Genomic DNA, 22,084 nt, shown 5'->3' with positions numbered 1-22,084 from the left:
AAAATGTGTATAGTCTGTCCACTGAATAAATACATAGATGACAGATTTGTAACCAAGTCTGCGCGATTAAAAGTAGTACCAAAAAGCGCTAAATTCAAAATAGTTGTCATCACATCAAATTAAAAAAATATAAACTTTTGTTCAATTTAATGTTGTAAAAAGGGTAATAAACAAACTGATAAAGCAAGCAACTATTTATATGACAACATTACAGGCCTTGAAGACTTTTGGCTTCGATCTTCTTGATCATCTGCTTCCAGATCATCTGCTTCCATGTCCCTCGAACGTAGAACGGCCGATTTGTTGCTCGCAATGACATAACTATTCAATTTACAAATAATGAAGAAAAATAATAAAATCAAGATTTACAAATTAAAATAATAAAGAACGTAAAATCTTATTCTCCGTAAAAATTAAAATCACGATCACTTGAGTCCGTATTTGCATTAATGCTGATGACAATTGGCTGCACTTCGGTTTCTAGAAAAAGCTGTTCTTTTTCCCAGTATTTTCTTATTATATTTTCGGTATGATGAAAATAATGTTGCCACTGCTCGCTGGTCACATTTTCTAGAGCTTTTTCCCAAGTTCTAATAATGTCCTTTTTTGTAGACAAAATGTTTTTATCATAAAATCGTTTTGCTTGACTCCATACCATTTCAATGGGGTTAAAAATGCAATGGTATGGAGGCAATCGCCATACTTCGTGGCCTGCTGCTTTAATCATGTCATCAACGACATATTTTTTTTCCCTATAATTTTCTCTGCATAACTGTAATAGTACAGACTTTTTTGCAGTTATGTCAAATTCAATGCGATTGCCTTCCAACCATTCCTGCAACTGAGCCTTCCTCCAACTGGTGGCAGGACGCTGTTCGCTTAATCTACTGTGATAACTTGCATTATCTAACACAATTATAGACGGTTTATCCAATTGTTGAACCAAATTTTGTAACCAAACTTCAAACGAATTAGCGTTCATTTCCAAATGATAATCGCCAGACCCCTTTTTGGCTTTAAAGATTCGACTTGCATTGGGTACAAATCCATTGGTCGTCCCAGCATTAATAATAATGTATCTGGCTAAATTAACAACAATTAACTAAAATAATTACATTCTTCATATATTTACCACCATCACCTCCAGTATGTCAAACTGATCTTATATCACCGTCTTGCCAAGATCTTCATACGCTTCCATTTGCATACACCCATGTTTCATCAAGTACAACTACTTCTTTCCCATCTCCACTATCGAGATGCTGAATATACTTTTTAAGAAAACTTCGCCTGTGTGCAGCTACATAAGGTTTCTCCATTAATGCTCTACGATTATCATCTTTTTTGTATGAGAATCCCATGTTTTTCAAAAGCTTAGCTAAACTTGATCGTCCTTTTTCATAGAGGTATTTTTCTTTTAACTCATGTAACAAGTTATCAAGAGTCACAAAAATTTCTAAAAATAAATTAAATTTTGAACATAATGTTACTTAAAAAATTAACCATGCCCCACAAGCTAAAAAAAAAAAGATTAAAAAAAATGCAAAATAATAACATATTCTGTGTATAAAGCAACTAGTTTGTCTTCTACTGTTATTATTACTCTGGTGAATCATATTATAGATGACAAATCTAATTTCTTCTTTATTGCTAGTTGGCAAGTCCGACGTTGCTTTCCTAGCTCTTTTCCTTTGAATTTTGGCAACGCTGATTTCAGTAGGACCATTCTTATATTTGCTCACCGTACTTTTACAAATGCCCAAACATTTCGCAGTGACCTGCAATGCATTTACATAATTGCAAAGAATAATCTCGCACTTGTGACGTAGGTATGTTCTCACCTCCACAGGTGTTCCAACAAACTTTAATTCGTTTTTAAAAAAATTGTAGCAGTTTTGAATCATCATCTGCGCCGTTTTATTTCCATGCAGAACAAGGTAAGAATGTTTAGGCTCTCGCTGTAAGTGTAATTAATCGTAACAATTTGAATTTTGAACATTCTTACTTCTTTATTGCTATGAGTATTAACGATATTCGTCAAAACATTATTTGCCACTCCCTCGGCCATTCTTGTTGTCCTGAGAAAATCTGTAGTAGAAACAAACAAATCAGAAATGCAAAAAAAGAGTTTGCTTTAGTTTTCGTAAATCTTAAATCTCTTTATCAATACTTACCAAATCTCGAAACGTTAGACTCGTTGTCTTGAAAAAGACAATTTTTACAAAAGAAGAAGAAAAAAACTATTAATTAGACACTAATAAACCAACAAAACTCGAAGAATAACGCAAACAGTGGATATCGAAATGCTCAAAACTGACAGCTGACTGGAGATGACAAATTTACAAAAAGGCGCGAAGGCGTAGTATCATTACCAACTTAAACCAAGATTAATATCCCCAAAACGCGAGTAAACTCTAGAATTTTTGCAGTTGTAATGTTTTAAGCCATGAAATTCAAATCATCCTATTTACTCGCTGGATTTACTTTAATCACAAAATAAAAAAACCTCAAATTTAGTAAGTTGTGTAACAAAAACAAATTATACTTAAAAAAACTTTAACGTTCACACCGTTACTACGAAACAATAATGACATTATTATTTTGTCTTATGAATAAAGTGTAGTAGAAGCTTTTACTAAACACAATTAAAGCAAAAGCTTTACAATATATGAATAAAAATTAATAGAGGAATAGCTTTGGCTAGAAGGAAAAGCGATTGCTTTTGAAACAAAATCAAAAAAGCAATTACTGTAAACAGTATGAATAAAATGGAACATTTGCTTCAAATGAAAGTAATTGCTTCAATTCAAGTGAAGACACCTAGTGTGCAAACTTCAGCTGTTAAAAATATTCTATTATGGCCTTATTTCTTAATAATATTCGTGAAAGAAAACACTACAAGCAACGACGATGTACACGGGAATGTGATGTGAGGTCATTGTTTCGATTTAATTTAGAAAATATCAATTGGTTAGCTCTCCATTTTATTGGTGAAAATGATGAAAATAGAGAGGTGGTGCTTTGCGTTCAGTCCAACAAATGAAAATATTTTTGAGATACAGGGTGTTATGGAAATGAGTACACAAAATTAAACTGGTAAGAGAACTCACCATTTGCAACAACTTTTCTTAATAATTTTTTTTCGAAATCGCATGTTTTTAAACTAATTTTTCCCCCCCATATTTTGACGAGTCGCCCACCTGCCATTGAATTGCTTATAAAATTAAGGAACAAAAAAGCACAAAAAACTCTGCGTTATCAGTCCGCCCGTAAGAAACTTTATTAATGGCTATTCTAAACTAATTTGGGGGGCGGAGGGGGGGCGCGGTGGTGTTTAGCCCTGTTAAGTTTAAGATAAACTAAAAAAAATTGGGAATCTACAAAAAATTTATTTAAAAAAATTCATAACACTGTTATGAAATTAAATACACAAAATTTAACCGGTTAGAACGTATCAAGATCTACTTCTTTTCTAGATAATTTTTTCCGTAAACGCATTTTGATTTTCGCCTTTTTCCGCCCTTAATTTGGCCAACCGTTTGATATCTCTAAACAAATTCACTTTCATTTCCGCAACGAGGAGGTTTTTTGACTTAAACCTTGTAGTGTCCCACTTCAAATTCAAATTTCAAACTCTTCGCGCTACAACGACCGCAGGGATTTTTGCGTTAAGAAGTTGGTGGACTTGGTAGTTCACCGCCGCCACAGCGGAGGAGGCGGGCGACGCCGGAGGCAATCATTTCTTGGTACGACTTCGGAACTACCAAGGTGCTGTGTAATCGAGTGCGTTTCGCCAAATTTTTCCAAGTGTTAATTTTAATTCCTATTTTATTTTAATTTTTCATTTTTGTGTTTTGTTAGTTTGTAGTTTGTCAAAACATTTTAAACGTTTTCTTTTTTTTTTAAACCCATTAATTTTGACGGGAGTGTAGTGACTCTTTTAGGGCTTCTTGAAGAAGCACTTGTGTGTTGTCACCTATTGGTATGTAATAATTTTTGTCATTTGTTGTTTTAATAAGGAAGTCACTCCGGATTCATGTAAAGTAGCTATTTTCTGTACAATTCTAAAGTAACGCGTTTTTCCGATGACGTAAGCGTCTGGATTCAACCAGTGTTCGCCCGCCGTCCGATAAGACACGTGCAGAAGCAGTTTAGATTCGTGGAAACCCGATAGTTTTGGGAACTTGAATTTTATTCGATTCAGTTCAAGGAATTTATACTGTTGAGTTCGAAGGATTAAAAATAGAATAGGATTTTAAAGAAAATGTCTTTTTGAATCGCTCTGTGTCATTCGGGAGCAAAAACGAGTACATTTTTCCTAAAGTCCATGACTTTCTCTTCCATTGTATTTTATTGAAACTGAAACCGAAAATTTATGTATTTTATGTATGTCCCTTGTTTTCTTAGCTGCTCTGTACTTGTCCGAACCCAATTCTCCTTTCTAGATTTTCTTCGTCACAAAAGACTCAACATAACAAACAGCCTCTCGCGTTAATATTAGTAGATTTTTCAGAGTGTGATCAATTCAAAATTAAACTTTGGTTTTGACTTTCAAAAACCCTCCAGTGCTGGAAGCTTGTTACGTGGGACTCGCGGGGTAGTCAGGGTTCACCTAACTAGCGGGTCTTCCGCGGGTGAGATGTTGGTTACTCTTAATCTGGCCATAATTTGTTAGTACTCTCGATAAGACACCGCCTGTACTATGCTTGCGGAATAGGAAAGATTGTCTTCGGGTCTTCCGAAAACATAATCTCGTCCTGTTTCTGTGTGTCGCCTTTGAAAATAATTATCTTTTATTAATGTTTATTGATAAATTGTTTGTATATGTTTACTTGGTAAATTGTGTGTTGTTTTTCATTGTTATTTTGTTTAAATAATTTTTGTAGTTTGATCACACTCACAACAGAGCGAATGGGAGATTTTTGTAGTTCTTTTGATGTAATTCACTTTCCGTTAATTTGTTTATTGCATTTTTCTACCGAAACGTTTCTTTGTAAAGTGACTTCCTTTGACATTAAAGATTATTAAGTATTTTGTAACATGATCAGTTCGTCTGTTCAAATGCTTGTAATTCTTGAACAATTAGCTGTAAAATTTAAATAAAAACCATTCAAGCTTCTAAAGTCTGTATAAAACAAGTTAAACCACATTTGGTCTGGTGTATTTTTATTTCTTTGTATTGGTACGCTCTTCCCAAAAGACGATGCACTGCTTTGTATCTAACGAACATCCGCCTTCACAACACAACGTAGGTCCTAGCCGTTTCAGACGATCACGATTTTCGGCCATTTTATTTATTTTAAAGTTCGCGGTTCTCGAGTTTGGCGGTTCATTTGAATTTTGGCGGAATTGGGTTACAGATCATTACAACCTTATCACAACTTTTTGTCACAAAAACGACTGATCAGCTGTAGTTTAATTAAAAACGCTCAGTTTGTCGTGAATTTTCACAGTGTCAAAGCTATCAGATTGTTCTTAAAGTGCAAAAGGTGGTACAAAATGGTTTATACCAATATGGAATACACGGATATGGTGCTTCTGTATGGGGAAATTCGGGGCAATGCCCGGGAGGCAAAGCGTCTGTACAGTGTCCGCCAGACTTAAATCCCTGTGATTTTTTCTTGTGGGGGCATATGAAACAGTTAGTGTACGCAAACCCCGTGGATTCAGTGGAAGAATTAAGTGAACGTGTAAATGCTGTGGCTGAAACAATTCGCCAAAACCCCGCGATGATTGTGAGAATACAAACTTCAATGGCCCAGAGAATTCAGGCATGCATTGATAGTGAAGGACGGCATTTTGAGCAATTTTTATGAACAAATTTGGCACTCCTGGACAATTGTGCTTTTGTGAATTTATTATTGGTTTTTTTTTCGTACAAACAAATGAACGGCGAAGTATCGCCTGGATGCACCTAAACACTCGTTTTTATGAAGCTTTGGTTTTTGCCGCATAAATGAAGGTTAGTATCTTTAATGCATAGGCGGGTAACGCTTTTCACAGCAAATTTTCATTGATTTTTAATTCGAAAACGAAAGCATTTTGGATTTTTTTTTATTAAGAAAAGTTGTTGCATATGTTGAGTTCTCTTACCAGTTTAATTTTGTGTACTCATTTCCATAACACCCTGTATATTGGTGATCCAGGATTCCAAATTGGTGTTGCTGAAGATGTAGGCGTTACACAAAGTACCGTATCAAAAACTATTCCATTCGTCATGGATAAAATTATTGCTAAAGCTGATCTTTGGATTAAATTTCCAAACTCTTCGGAAGAAATAAACAGGGCCAAAATACAATGGCAAGAAAGTAGGAAATTTCCATGCGCTGTAGGAGCTGTAGACTGCACACATGTTCAAATATGTAAACCATTAAATCACGGGGATGAATATATTAACAGAAAAGGTTTAGCAACCCTCAACGTTCAGGCTACATGTGATAGTTCAGAAAAATTTTCAAGCATTGACGTTCAGTGGCCAGGATCTACCCATGATAGCCGCATTTGGAAAAATTTTGCAGTAAGCTCAATAATAAAACGACATCGAGGAAGTGCAGTATTGTTAGGCGATGAAGGTTATGCCGTAGCTCCGTGGCTTATGACACCGTTTAGAAATCCACGTAATGAACAAGAAAAGCGTTTTAATAGATTGTTAAAAAAAGAGCGATGTACCATTGAGAGATGTTTTGGTCAGTTAAAGCAAAGGTTTCAAGTATTGCAATATAAAGTTCGTATTCAATTACCAAATGTACCCAAGTTAATTGTTTGCTGTGTAATTCTTCATAACGCAGCAAAATATTTGAAAGACCCGGATTTTGAAGAAGAACAACAACAAGAAGATAATGCCATAGAAGAAGAAATTGAAGAAAATCCAGGTGCAGTTGTGCATGAGAACGACGACATAAGAAGAAGGGGTGTTTTTAGAAGGAATGAGCTTGGAAGAATTATAATGGAAAGAAATTTAAATTAATTTATTATAAAGTATTCTATAAAAATATATAAAGGTATGCGTATTATTAATTCACAGTCAATATAATAATTATTATTGGAATTCAATATAAAAACCATTAAATTTGCATATTTTATAAATTGAAAAAAGGTTTTGAAACAGCGTCTTGTGTTATAGAAAAAGTGGTAGTTTCAGTATCCTGGATCGATGTCTCTTTTAATTTTTGTTTTTTTAAACGAATTAATTCTAATTGTTCCAGTAGAACCAACCTTTGTAATTCACGAGTTGAGAGATTTTTCGTTTCTTCGGTTTCTGGAAGATATTTACGCTTTTTAGATGTTGTTTGGCTTGGAATAACTTCCGCAGTGTCTCGTTTTTCTCTTGCCAAAGATGAAGTTCCGGCACAAATAGCACCTAAAAAAAATATAGATAATATAATATTAAAGTACGATTGAAATAACCATTTTTTACCTGGAATTTTTCCCAATGTTGGATTTTTCTCCCCTTCCATTAGATGATAAAATTCCTGTTCCCATTTGTTCAACTTTATTTTCTTGTTGCCTGTCCTTTTGATATCAGTTTTATTTTTTATTTTTGCTTTCATATTAGTGATTTTTTTGGCCAACTGCTTCTCGGTGAAAGGTTTTCCAGTTTCATTTTCCCACTCATCCTTGATGTTTTTCAATGCTATGTCTTTTGCTTTTCTCACAGAAGGCACTTGAGATTTTTGCAAAACTATCTTAAATCGTTCCAATAACTTGACAAACTTTATTTGGCTATCTTCTTCATCTTGTGTGCTACGTACATCACTAACACTAGCACTGGTTTCATCAGTATCGGACAACATTTTCACAATTTGCTGTGTGATTTCAGCAGAATAAACCCCGAAACAGACGTTGAAATAAAGTTTCAAGCATATAAGATAAGTTTTTGGGCAATTCTTGTATTTTAAGAACGTTTTATACATGGTGACTAAAAGCAATGTCAGTGATAATAAATAGATATGGCGACTTCTTTATAAATAGTTGGAAGCAAAAGTTATAAAGTAATAGTAAAAGATTATTCATATTAAATGAAACAAAAACTTTTGCTTTAACTTAATTCTACAAAGTAGTTGCTTTTGCTTTTAGCTTCTGCTTTTAGCAAATGCTATATTTTTATTCATAAGACCCATTGGTTGCCTACCGTTGAATACAACAAACAATTTCTATAACGGGAAAAACGAGTTCCAGCGTATTTTTGAGGGATGTTTATAGACCATACCAACGCTCGAGCATCGGTCGTCTTCTGTTTAATGAAAACGCTCAAAAGTCAAAATGCGTTATTCGTTATTAAATTTAAACGCTGGACGATCGAGCGTAATAAATAAATTTAGATACAATTGTTATAATTTGCTAGCTTAATTGTCTATGCTGTGACTATACATAAGGCCCTTTAAAATTTTTTGGAATTTTTTGATTCGTTTTGAAATTCAGGCGAAGCCCTCATGAGCGTCCACACAGTGGACTAGTGCGTAGCATGCGGAGCGAATTTTATTTTACAACTAGAATATATTCTATCGCTATGAAAAAGATTTTGCGCTTTATCAAGATTTGAACACGCAACAAAAGAGCGCACATGTTTAAAGTGCGACGCTTAAACTTCTGGGCTAACACGGTTCTGTTTTATCAGCACGCCTATAATGGATTTTATACAAACGATTTCGGATTGAATGTATTACGTTTATGATAATTTTCTTATTAATTAAAAAAATTAAATTTTTTCTGTACTTTGCATTATCACATTATTCAACTTATTTACCTACGTATCGTAAGTTTTGGATATCAGAAGGGGAAGTAAGAAAAATTTTAAAAGAGAATTTAGGTTGTTTTTGTTATATCACAATTAAATTTTGTAACAATATAGGTAGTATAGTATAAAAAGTTAGAGACAAAATTTTAAACCACGGCCATTTAAACATTCACAATTCATGTGCATCAAAAGTTCAGTCTGCTCTGGATTGCCACTTTCCAGCCATTTCAAAATTTCGCTTACACTTTCGGAAAGATTCTTTCAAATCCGCCAAAGTTTTACAGCATTCCTTCACAAACATCTTTATGCTGTCTCAAGATTTCAACAAACATCCACAACTATTTTGAGAATTGATGTGAATTCAAATTGGAGCAAACGAAATAAGAATATTTCTGTATATTTGGCGTGACACTTTTAATTATGTATTATTTTAATAAGTGAAATAACTGATAAATAAAATAATTGACTAGTTCTTTGAAATTTGTCAGATTAGTGACATCTGAAAACTCTAACCTTAAAAATGGCATGGTTACACTAGGAAAACAGTGGAACTAAAACGTTGGTTTCACAGTCGAAAAGTTACTAAAGTCACGTGAGTTAGTTCCGTATAATGAAAATACATACATATATCTACATATTACATGCATGTTTCATAATGTCATAGTTACTAATCAACAAACGACAGGGTTCTTGCCTAGTTACTTACTACTATGGGAGTAGAAAAAATAAATTATTATTACACCAAAGTAACGACACGAACGAAAAATTAGTTTGTTTGCTTTATAATTATATAATTTGTTTTTGTAACACAACTACTAACTAAAATTGTTTTTCTTATTTTGTGATATTAAAAAGGTACACATTTTCTTATCTTACTTTGTTGTAATTAAGAGAATTGTTTATATTTAGTTATAATTTTCATTGAACATATAAATAATAATAGTTTGGTTTTTTTTCAACTTATTTTCTTACCATATCAAATATTATGTACCAACTAACATAAAGTCGTAAGTCCCGGTTTAATGAAATATTAAAAAATACTCAAGTAGAAATGTATAATTTAATCAAAGATTAAGGGCAAAAAAATGAGATTATTTTCCATTACAATTTACAGATTCTCAAACTACCTTAAAATCAGCGAAATGCACATAAAATAAAACAGGGTACATAACTAACAGAGACAATGATTTTAACATTCATAGCTATCCTCTACAATTGTTTCTATGTTTGGTTCATCTTGCAGTGTTTTTTTCTCAAAATTTTCTAAATACCTGATGCTAACTTTACGATCATCAGAGAGATGAAGACCAATTAAAATTTTCTTTAAACCCTTTCTTTCATTTCCTTCAAGTTCAAATGCTTCATAGTATTTTTTCCGTAGACACTGTTTTAGGGCCTTCTTTGCAGAATCTTGTTTATGCCGCTTCAGTTCAATTATAATTACTGCACATTTTGAAATAATAATTAAATCAAGCTTGGGTGAGCATCCCTTTTTGATTGCAAATTCTGAAAAGCAATCCAACTTCCCACTAGAAATTAACATCCAAAGGTCACAGTGAAAGTGAAAATGAGCTTTTGGTAATTCTCGGTCGGTATACAAATTTTCCACAGATTTTTTAAACGCAACATATTTCATAGGTTCATGCTTCTCTCCACTTCCTAAAGACATTAATGCATTCACAAATGACTCTTGTTGTTCTACAGTAAACAGGTTAGTTTTAAATTCTACCAAAGCCTCCTGAAGTTTGTTTGTAAATACTTGTTTCAATTCTAGATTCGGAATTTGTAATGTACAATTCACATCATTCTTGTCAATAACGTTAAAGTACCCACATTCTGTGAGAAACTGAAGAGCTAAGTCTACCTGCTCTGGTTCGATACAATTCAAAATTGATTCACGTAATGATTTCAGATTATAAATATCGTTCAACTCTATAGTTTTTGTTTCGATGGAAATTTTCTCATTGTCTCTAACGGCAGGAAACACCTTCTCCCGCATTTTTTCGAATTTAAATAGTTGGCAGATATATTTGGTTCCAACCGATTCAACCCAATAACTTTTTGGTACGAGCTTCCGTAAATATTCGACAATAGACACAGGATTAGAAATAGTTATGCCTTCATCTCCCACTGCAGTGTAATTGTTGTACCACATAGCAATTTCATCAAGAGCTTTTTGTCGTTGACTTTCTGTGACACATCTGTTAACTAAAGCGTTTACTTCTTCCCTAGTAAATCCAAAGTATTTATGATAACCATAATCCTTGTCCAAGAATGTTCTACGTTTCACATTGTTAGCTCCTAATGAAATCATACCGCCTAATGCAGTGACAGAAAAAATTATTACTCGTTGAACAAATCGTGCTGATATCTCATCTTTACATAAAAGACGCATTAGGTCTCTAATGAAAAACATAATCTGCTGGTCTGAGTTTTCACTAAATAACATTTTCATAAAAGGTGCGTCGAACTCGTCAATCAATATAATAATTTTCTTATGGGTTTGTTTTGTTTGATAGTGGACCGACAAAACCTCGATCAAATATTTAAAAGCCACCATTATGTATAGTTCTGCTGTGTTACGATCTATTGCTTTGTTCCAATGATCATCATCATCGGCATATTTCAAATAGCACAAGAAAAGTTCAATATCCAGTTCTCCCATATCGTTACTTGACCAGCTGAATTTTTCACCATCTTTATGAATTAAACATGTTTTATATTTTCTAAACAGCTCCATTATCATTGTTCTAAGACTCTCCAAAAATTGGCTATATGACTTTACTGATAATTGTGCAAAATCAAGAAAAATTACTGGATGCTGTCCGCAATGCTTGCGAAAAAATCTTTTACTTTCACAATCATGATTCTCTATGCATTCTTCAGTGCATTTGTAAATTCTGAGATCCTTGAAAAGTTTATATTTCTCCGACATTTGTTCACTGCTGACAATTTCAAAAAACTTCTCCAGCATATTGCAAGCCATAGTCTTGCCAAATCTGGGCGGCGCAGTGAGAAGTATTCTATGTGCATCCTTCATAACGCATTTAATAAACATAGACTTGTCCACAAAAGTCGATGTCCAACGAAGAACTTCAAAAAACAAGTCAGGATCCTGAAAAGACATAACAAATTGTAATTTCCATGAATTCCTATTTGAACATAAAACAAATTGTACATTTGTTCGAAGCAAGTTACTTACGTCTTCACTTTCATTTGAGCCTCCGGAAGTGTAGAAAGATGTTACATCATCCATTAAATTTAATCCAAGTAATTCCTATAACAAAAGTGTAATACCATGTTACCGTGTGATACAATAATATGTCTGGTCTTACTTGGTCTGAATAGACAGGTTTACTTTCGACTTTTTTGCGCTTTGATGAGGATGAGGAGCCCTCCATCAGATCTACCTGAAAAAATTTTTATATTCAACGAATTTTTTTATCTGTAATCTGTATGAGTAAAAAAATATTAACAAAGTTCCGTTCAAAATGATTTAAAAAGATTCAAAATACATTTTTTACAATAAATAAAAAAATGACCAATACTAAAGAGAACAAAATTGTAGCAGAATATTATACACCATTAAAAACAAGACAACCATCTGAACTCCAACAATTTAAAAACAGTTACAAATCTTTTACCCAAGATAAAAAAATAAATATACTAAAAAATATCAATGAAGTAACTCAAATGAAAAATCGTAATTTTGCCATTGAATATCTCAATTCGACTGTAAATAAAAAACTAACAAAGACAGAATTTTGCAAATCTAAAAATATTTCTAGAAATTCCCTAAATATGGGACTAAATTCAGTTGGAATTAAGATTGCATGTAAAACGAGAACAAATGAGAACAAACGGGAACAATCCGGGACAAAAGAGAACAAATCGGAACAATTGGGAACAAAAGAGAAAAAATAAAATAAAAAATAAAAAAATATTCGATAATGTAGAACATAAAGCAGGTAGTCGTAAAAATATAACTTTAGATGAAGAAGTACATAAATTAATTAGTAAATCTTTAGAAACTTTTCAATCATAAATGGACAAACTAGTTTCATACATTCCCAACGATGAGAAAGAAAAATGGAAAAAAGATTTAAAACCTATTATTACTGAAATAGACAGATTAGAAGATGGAGCAAAAATAGTCGGTTTCAAACAAGAAGTAGTAGATAAATATATTGCAAGAAAAACAGCTAATTTATTCCTTGAACAATTAATTATGACAGACTGTGAACTAGAATCCGCTAATAATAAAATCGATGAATTGGAATATAAATTAGACAACTACAATAATTATGATCCTAAGAAATTAGCAGAATTAAGAAACAAAACAGTAGTAATACCATCAAACATCGATGATGTAAAGAAAAGAACTCTCAAAATATTTGAAAGACATACTAAAAATATGAGAGCAATAAATGAAAAAACTCAAAAATTGTAAATTAAATGTATTCAAGAATTTAAATATATTCAATGAAGAATATCCAAAATTCAGAAAAAAGTTTTCAAGTCTTATTCAACAAGTTAATAAATTAAAAATTATTATTTTTATTCTTACGTTTATTATCGTAATTGTTATTATTGTTTTCTTAATTTATTACTTCAACGCTAATAAAAAATAGTTCAACAGTGTCCATGAACGTACCTATGATGATACTAATACGTGTCCATAAGCTAATGTATCTGTAGAATTAGGTAAAAGATATCTTTTATCATCTTTCCAACTTAGAGACTTTTTCTTTACTTCTTCAGTAAAAATATCATGTTTATGACTCCTAATCACTCTCTGTCTATGGAAGTATTCAGTTTGATTGAATAAGCAATTTTTGTAATCTTCAAAACTTATTTCTTTCTTCAATACTGCTTTCTTGATACCTTTTAATTTTTTTGAAACACACGTTTCAGTTCTGTAACTGTACATTTTTGACCTTAAACCTATGTATTCTAATATCTTAATACCATTCAATTCATCTTTGAATTTCCCTATTACTTTCTTATTTTTATCAGAATATAATGGATGGTCCTTTGGATAATCAGATGTATCAAAATAGTCGGGTTTGTTTTTCATAAATTCATAGAAATCAGCCATTTTAATCTCATATATGAAACTGTCGGTATCTCCATAAAGAAGTTTTATTTTTTCATTAAATTCTTTTTTAATTACATTGTAATGGAAGTTATACATTAATAATTTCGATAAATCTAATACGGCTTGCCCAATGTAAATTGGTTTATATACTTTGGTTTTATAATTGTGAACTGCTGCCAGGTGTTTGCTAAATATAGTTCTGTGTTTAAAATTAGGTTTGTTTATCGCTTTTTGTAATTTTTCTTCATCACAATATAATTTAATATTTTGTTGGTTTCTAACAGATTGCATAGACTTACCATATGGTGCATTAACCATTAGTTTCCAGAAATCTTTTTCAAAATCATTTTTCGCCTTCTGTCTTTGTTCAGTATTAAATTTTACATATGGTGCTATGAAATTTGACTGAGTAAATTTTATACCTCTGTGAACCTTTGTTATTCTAATACCTAAACTTTTGTAAAGTTTTAATGTTTTGTAATGAATTATATAATTTTTCTTATCATAGAAATGACAAAGTAGTTTTTCTACTTTTCCGCCCGGGGGAATTCTATTTTCCGGAGCCAAAGGCAAGTCATTGAATTTGTTATGAATAGCCAAGTCTACAGGGAATGCTAAATCAACTTCTAAAACATAACCGGTATCACTATCTGATAACAGTATACCATCAACATTTTTAATTTCATCACAAGTCATCTATATAGATAATCACAAGGCATCTATATAGATAATCTGAGTATTTTCATCTGCCTGCGAATACCTGTTACTACACTGTGAAATACCTCCTCTAATTCCGTTTTCAAAAAACAAATACATTTCATAATCAGTTAATAATTCCAACTTCACTGAAGTATATTTGAGCATACAGTCCCAAGCTAACCCCGGAGTTGTATAATACCAAACAGGATCCAGTCCATAACTCTTTTCTAAACATAAATCTCTAAAATTTTCAAATACATCAGTTAATAGCAAAACATCTAGTTTTAAGTATAAATCATGCCATTCACCCAAGTTTTCAATTTTAAAATATTTCCATACTTTCACTGCATGTTTGAATTCTTCTTGAGAAATTCCTTCTTTTGTGAGCGAAGAATAAAATTTATCTATTGATGGAAGTTTTGTTTCAGAAAATTTCTCAAAAGAATCCATGTATTCCTTTTCTAATTATCTTGCTTTTTTCTTTCCTAAATAACACATCTAATTCATGATTTGAAAAGTATTTAATTATTTCTCTCAACTGACTTGATTCCAGATTAGATGACAAATTGTCTAGGCTACTTGCTAAAAATCTAAATGAATCGATAAATCTCAGTTCGATATATCCATTATCATCCATTCTTAAAATTTTACTGAAAGAAATATATTTCTCTTCGTTATTAGGTATTAATTTCAATTGACTTTTATCTTCTCCTAGATTTTTTATAAACAAATGACAATCGTAAGCGCTTCAATTATGAAACAAAATTGGAATAAACAATGGTTGTCTATATTTCAAATTGCATTTTCTACAAGCAGCTCCTCTATATTTTCCAGTGTAGTGATCATGATCTCTTACTTTTGGGTTTTCTATAGAAAACACATTTTCACAAAGATAACAAATTTTTGTTTTTTTATATTCTTCTAGTTCGATATCTTTTATGGGTTTATTTTCTTTTAATAACTTGTATATTGTTCTGGCATATTCAGTTATTCTTTTTATAAAACATTTATCACTTTCCTCTCCTCTGTAAATTTCCAATGGGTTACCAATATTATTATAAGCACTCTTAATGTATAATCCATAACCACAGGGAATATGAAATTGTGTTTTATGAGAATATGATGATTCAGGATTTGGTTCGCATGTATGAATAGGTTTCAGAATAGATTCAAAATCAGAATAAATTACATACGGATGTCTTAACATTCTTTGAATATTTTTAAATTTTAATATATTATCTTCAGGCATGTTCGGAACACATGGTTCATTACTAAAGCACACATTTTGATGTTTCTTTAAAGCATCTTCAGTTCTAGCGGAGTAGTTTAAACATCTTCTACAGAAATGTTTTTTGTTTCTATTTACTTCCAACTGATCATTCAACAATCGACTCAAATTCTTGATCCAACAATAATGATTTTTGTCTTTATTTCCAAAGTATAGTAAGTCGATATTCATTTCATATATTTGCTTATTATTATGATACAAAGGATAAAATATTTGTTCTTCGTAACTAAACACGGTATCATTAATTTTATTATGTGATTCAAATTTAGGTATGTCCTGGATTTTGACAGGAAAATGTATTCCTTCAAAATTTAATTCATTTATATATTCCGGCTTATTATAATGATTCAGTCTATCTACGTGTTCTTTTGCTTGATGTAAACATGATATTACGCTGTACATAAAGCATTTATTATCGTTGTTTTTAACATTAACGCAAGCTTTTTTATCTTTAATCCACTTGGGTAATTCTACATATGAATTTCCGCTTAACGGTGTATATTTGTTTATATTAATGCGCAAATAATTTATATTTTTCAAAGTCCATCCAGATCCCTTATCTTGCAATTCATCACATCTTGATATAAATAAATCCTTTTGTTCATCCCAATATTCCTCCAGATCATCTTGTTCTCTTAGTATAACATTTGGTAACTGAAATTTATGTATCATTATAAAGTCTTCATTTTCCAGTTTCATAAACTCGCATTCCATCTCTAAATTGATTTTAATATTTTTATGGAGATTTAAAGCATTTATAACTACTTTAATAGCCTTTTCTTTTATCATATCCATATATGTTTCTATATCTATACCTTCTTCTAGATTATTATGCTGATAGGTTAATAATCTTCCTTTAAAAGCAACCTGAACTAAAATAAAATCTGGCTCTGGATTATGTCTTGCTTTATGCAACTGCATTCGACTTTCCATAATGATCTTTTTTACTCTTTCTTTTTTCGGTTTAGAAAATATGCCATCATTAAACGGAAATATTTCCAAGCTCTTTTTGTTTTCTCTTGTTATTTTTAATTGCTCTTCAGCATGAATAATCTCGTTTACCAATTCTGCCTTATTGTATCTTTTAATGTATCTTTTGCCATATTACGTAATTCAAGCAAACGACGACTATTCAAATCATGCTTTAATTTATGCAAATGTATTCGAGTTTCCTCGATATATGTTCCACATATATCACATTTGATCTTCTTTACTCTATTTTTTTTTTGGTTTAGCAAATATATCGTCATCAAACTGAAATGTTTTTAGGTTCTTTTTGTTTTCTTTCTCTTTATGTAGCTGCATTCGGGTGCTTTTGATATATTTTCCACATATGTCACACTCGATTTTCTTAACTCTCTTTTCCTTTGGTTTAGCAAATAAATCATCATCAAATGAAAATATTTCTGAATTCGCTTCGCTCATTATTTTGTTTTCGTTTTTTATTTTCTCATGTAATTGCTCTTCAGCTTTAATAATAGCTTTAATCAAGTCTGCTTTATTATATTTTCTAATATATTTGATGTCTAATGATTTTGCAATATTAAACAGATCAGATAAACGTAGATTACTCAAGTTCCTTCGTTCCATTTATTATAGAAAAAAATCTAACAAACAAATTCAATCCATTTTTATGCAAATCTGTTTTTATATGCCTTTTAAAATTAGTTCTAGTGTAATATCTACCACAAACACATAACAAACGAGTAGAATTAACTGCTTTTTTACATTGTTTACATGTTTTTTCATATTTATTTCTATAGTTATAAAAATCACCTGGACATTTTGGTTCTAAACAAACCGAGCAACGACTAGTCATTTATTAGAAAATTTATTCATCAAAGACTTCAAGATTAGGAAAGTGTATTTTAAGAAAACCTAATTTTGCCAAGTTTAACATATTGTTTTCATACATTTTAAATTGATTATGCATATTTTTAAATACTAATCGTTCAAAGTCATTATTTGGTTTGCTTCTCATATCGTTAAACTTTTTTTGAAACAGTTGCCATGCTTCTTGGTCATCGTTATGTAAGCGATTCATTTAATTTATTACATTTTTTTTCACAAGAAATTATCCATAAACAGTGAATGCTAAAACACACTGTCCCTGTTTAGGTAAAATTGTGAGAAGCCTCGAGATTCAAAAAATATGTGTTGTATATGGAGGTGATCAATTTAATGTTTATTTAATTAATTGTCGAAAAAAATAATACTTGTAATCAAAGCGATCTAGTGCAATATACGAGGCAATATGAGACCTACGTATTATAAAAGTCTACATAAAATGAATGAAAAGCTAGATATCAACCTAGGTTCAAGGGAAAAGACAGCAATTATTTTAGAACATAATAATATAAATAAAGCTATTAGAAATAATTATAAACAAAATATAGAAAAAATCAGGATTATTTTCTTTAATTTTATAATCCAAGAAAGAAGAAGCAAAAAAAGTGTCCATCAGAAGTATTTCCCCCAATAAGAAAGCATGACAAATATAAAAATTTGAATTGGAGCATTTGAAAAACCATAATTTAAAACTGAGAGATTTATTATTATACATGGGATTGGTATATGAAGCGTAGTAATTATTTTGAAACAGCTATAACACAGGAAGACAAATATAATCACTCAGTAATCAGTGTTGCCAACCGTGGGAATTTTTTTGGCTTATTTAGCTGAATTTCATACAAAATATATTCGTTTAAAGATGATTTTCAATAAAAAATTCCCACGGTTGGCAACACTGTCAGTAATTTAAAATAAATTAAATGATTGACATTAATAATACTATTATTTGTTGTAATATTGGGTTACACGAGAGAGATAAAGGACGAGATTTTAAGAATTTTTCTAAAGATAACGAAATTACATATGAAGAAATAGAGTAGATGGAATGAATGAATATATACAAAATGATTAAAAATTTTAAAGAATTAATAATGATGTTGAATAACAATAAGGCAAAAAAAGTTATGAAATATTATTTTAAATAAAAGAGTTGGTAGATAAATAGGAAAATTACGGTAACGAATATAATCTTTTAAAGCAATATAAAATTAATCCTAATCCATTAAACCAGTTTGAGTTTATAAATACAAATAACTAGTCCTATAAAATTAATTTGAGTACGTGGTTTACCGATCTATGGTTTCCGTTATTCAAAAGAAAAATATAATAATAACAAATGATCTTTTATGCTTTATACAATATGGAATTTAAGTGGAGGATAGCTATCTCCCACTGAATTTACACGATATTAAGAAAGATTTAAAGAAAATTTTAGGAAATTATAAAATACAATACCAAATAATAAATTATAATATTAAAAATGAATTATCATATTATAAAAAAAATAATAACAAAAGATATTATATAGGTTTCACCAAATAATTTAAAAAAAACAATAAGGATTTTATTAGGTGTTCGTAATTTTAAATCCCTAATTATATAAAAATTATTAAATACAAATACAAAAACAGCTCAAGAAATTAGAGAATACTATAATATTACTTTGGAAGAAATATTTTGGAATACACTAAAGACTTTTATTTGAATATAGAAAAATCACTCCATAAAGAGAATCAGATAAAGCAAATTGAAACGATAATCTGAAATTAAGAGAGATTGTCATGTTTTTTAGTCCGCATAAATCTAAGTGTGGGAAAGACATGTTTTCAAGATAATTTAATCGATGATGACAACGTAAACAGATAACTCATCTTTTGATAACACAGGTTTACAAAAATTTTTGGACTGCAGATGTAAGGATCATAATGTATTTTGACACGCTGAATTCAAATCTGTGCTCAGTTTTTCTCCATCAAGTCTAGATTTTGAAATAGCATATGATTGTTGACCCCTCGTGATTGGTCGCGGGTCTCTGTCAAACTGAAAATATATTCAGAAATGGCAAGTAGAAAGTGTATGTTGTGAGTATGTTTTGCGTGGCTGTGATAATTACAACCTAAACCTACCTACTCAGTGTCATTTCTATCCAAACATTCCCTAATGTAAATTCTGAAAATTCTTGGATGTAAGTTGCTGTAGGTACGTTCTTTTTGGGAAAATCTTGTGAGAAATTACTGGATGACAAGTGCGAAGTCAAATAATAAACGTTTTTATAAACTGAATATAGGTAGGTATGCCCCTTTAATTATTCTATTAATTGCTATCATGTTTTGGGCGTGAAAACAACGTTTCTTCTACTATACCACGTGGCTGTTCAGATGTTTCATTTATTTTAATTTTCGACACAACCGTTAAAAATTACCGAAAAGCAGACAACTTATATTTAACTTATAAACTTATAATACTATTAATAAATAACAAGACATTTTATTACTTACTAGCAGCTTTAACAATTAACACCAAACCAACACTGAAACGACTGAAACTGTCAATTGCTGTCAATCATCTGCACAAACCACGCACCCTTAGACCCGAAACTCCGATAGTAAAGAGTGGGGAGAAAACACTAGCGCCAAAGTGGTTGTAGGGGAAACTAATCTGGTGAGCGCCAAATTTAATTTTTTTAAGTTTTGTTACGTTTATTCATCTTTCTTTCAATTTCTAACAAATTTCATTTTTACTACGTTTATTCATTTTTAAAATCATTTGTCACAAATTTTATGCAATTTGCTGCTAGGCTCCGGTGACATCCACAGATTGATTCCTCTTCTCTTCAGTAGACCTACAAAATCAACAATGTTCAATGTTACACTACAGTGCAAAATAGGTGCACAACAGTTTTCCTAGGATTTTGAAACAACTTAGTAGAAATCCGTTTGGAAGCACCAACCTATCCATCGTAGTTTTCGAGAAAATCGAATGCACAAGTACAATTTGAGAACTGGGAAGATTTAAAGAATAACCGCAAAGACCGCGCGCCATTCGCATATTTTTACATTTTTAAAAAAAGCAGTCGAATTACATTTATAAGAAATACATGCACACTAATATCTAGGCATGATTTTTCTGAAATGATTCAAATTGTACCTTACAAAAAATTTAAGAACGCTTTTTAGTCATTTTTTCATTTCGTCTTCTAAATGCCAACGTCCGCAATCCCAGTAGTGAAAATCCTACTCCTATTTTGTTACTACTTGTTCTCAGATTAATTTCTCGCGGACAACTTACTGATGGAGTTTATCTCTTGTATTTCTGAAAAGATTAAACCTTAAGCTAAGATTTGACTAAAAGTAATTACAGTTTTGTGCGCCCCCGTGTAAAAAAAAGAGTTGTATCATCTACACTCTCTAGAAAATGGAGAAAATAATATGCTATTTACCATTTTTACGCTGGATCCATTTTAAAAATGAAATGTGGACATGAGATTTTGAAAACTGGAGTTTTGACGCAGTAACATCTGTATGATCTTAATTTTTACTTGATGGTAGACTCAGTTGAAGTGTGACAGGAACAACTACAAATCAAATATTACAAATTAAATCCTTCGTCAAACGATAACTAATCTTTACCGAAATGCAGATTCTTCAGATGTAAGACCTTCTAAAATGTAAATTTCTAACCAGACCCACTGATAGCTCCAAAGATTTAGATTTTTTTGATAGATAACCGATGCAAGAATTAGAACTCCCGGAACACAACATAATATTTATTGTTATTACGATCTTCGGTACCCACATCAGCCACAATATGCGAAATCACCTAGAAAACATATATTTTACGTTCTAAAACGAAGATTACATTTATGATAATCAAACTTACCGTGAATAAAAATAGATAGTTTTAAACAAAGCGGACGCAAAACTCGATGAAACAAATCAATCTGAAAATGGAACATTACAACAAATCAAAAAACCAACCGCTGAAATAAGTTTAAAAAATACTTTCATAAAATGCGCATGACATTTTATTTTTGAATCGATAAAACAGGGTGCTACTGTTATCATCATGTTTAAATTTTTGAATTAACGATCCTCTAACGGCTGTAGGGGAAACTTTTAGTCGGGTTTCAAACCAACAAAACACGATGCCAAGGTCATTATACCTTGACTTACGGGTCTAAACGTACGTGGTTTGTGATCATCTGTCAACGCAGAACGCAGCGGAACGGACAAAACTGAATTATCGACCGAAAGAGCGTCGCGCGCCATCCTGGTCTAGATGGCGCTAAGCATATTATCGTTTTAAGGTCACTAGATCAAAGTGTCTGTTTTATAAGGTACTGCCATTAGTTTTCAGTGCGCAATTCAAGAGAGACAGACATAGTCCATAAAGCAATGGGTTAGAACGAGAC

The 22,084-nt window shown here is 31.4% G+C and overlaps 3 protein-coding genes across 3 annotated transcripts; all 3 read right to left on the bottom strand.

Moving 5' to 3' along the window:
- Window positions 1-7,079: 7,079 nt before the first annotated feature.
- On the bottom strand, window positions 7,080-8,064 carry LOC148178121 (uncharacterized). Its single transcript, XM_088031462.1, has 2 exons — window positions 7,418-8,064; window positions 7,080-7,360 (listed from the first exon to the last, which is right to left on the bottom strand). Exons 1-2 carry the CDS (start codon window positions 7,911-7,913, stop codon window positions 7,080-7,082), a joined length of 777 nt encoding a protein of 258 aa, XP_087887588.1. The 5' UTR covers window positions 7,914-8,064.
- A 1,719-nt stretch (window positions 8,065-9,783) lies between these two features.
- Window positions 9,784-20,226, bottom strand: LOC148178119 (uncharacterized). Its single transcript, XM_088030032.1, has 4 exons — window positions 20,172-20,226; window positions 12,073-12,147; window positions 11,940-12,014; window positions 9,784-11,852 (listed from the first exon to the last, which is right to left on the bottom strand). Exons 2-4 carry the CDS (start codon window positions 12,136-12,138, stop codon window positions 9,927-9,929), a joined length of 2,067 nt encoding a protein of 688 aa, XP_087886158.1. The 5' UTR covers window positions 12,139-12,147; window positions 20,172-20,226; the 3' UTR covers window positions 9,784-9,926.
- Window positions 15,169-16,783, bottom strand: LOC148178120 (uncharacterized). Its single transcript, XM_088030918.1, has one exon. The coding sequence runs from the start codon at window positions 16,753-16,755 to the stop codon at window positions 15,283-15,285; it is 1,473 nt and encodes a 490-aa protein (XP_087887044.1). The 5' UTR covers window positions 16,756-16,783; the 3' UTR covers window positions 15,169-15,282.
- Window positions 20,227-22,084: the final 1,858 nt, after the last annotated feature.

Source organism: Gnatocerus cornutus, chromosome 2 (assembly GCF_029298725.1).
Source record: "Gnatocerus cornutus isolate USDA-ARS CGAHR chromosome 2, icGnaCorn1.1, whole genome shotgun sequence".
Lineage (NCBI taxonomy): Eukaryota > Metazoa > Arthropoda > Insecta > Coleoptera > Tenebrionidae > Gnatocerus > Gnatocerus cornutus.
The sequence above is the reverse complement of the archived record's forward strand: the minus strand, read 5'-3'. Positions and strand labels throughout refer to the sequence as shown.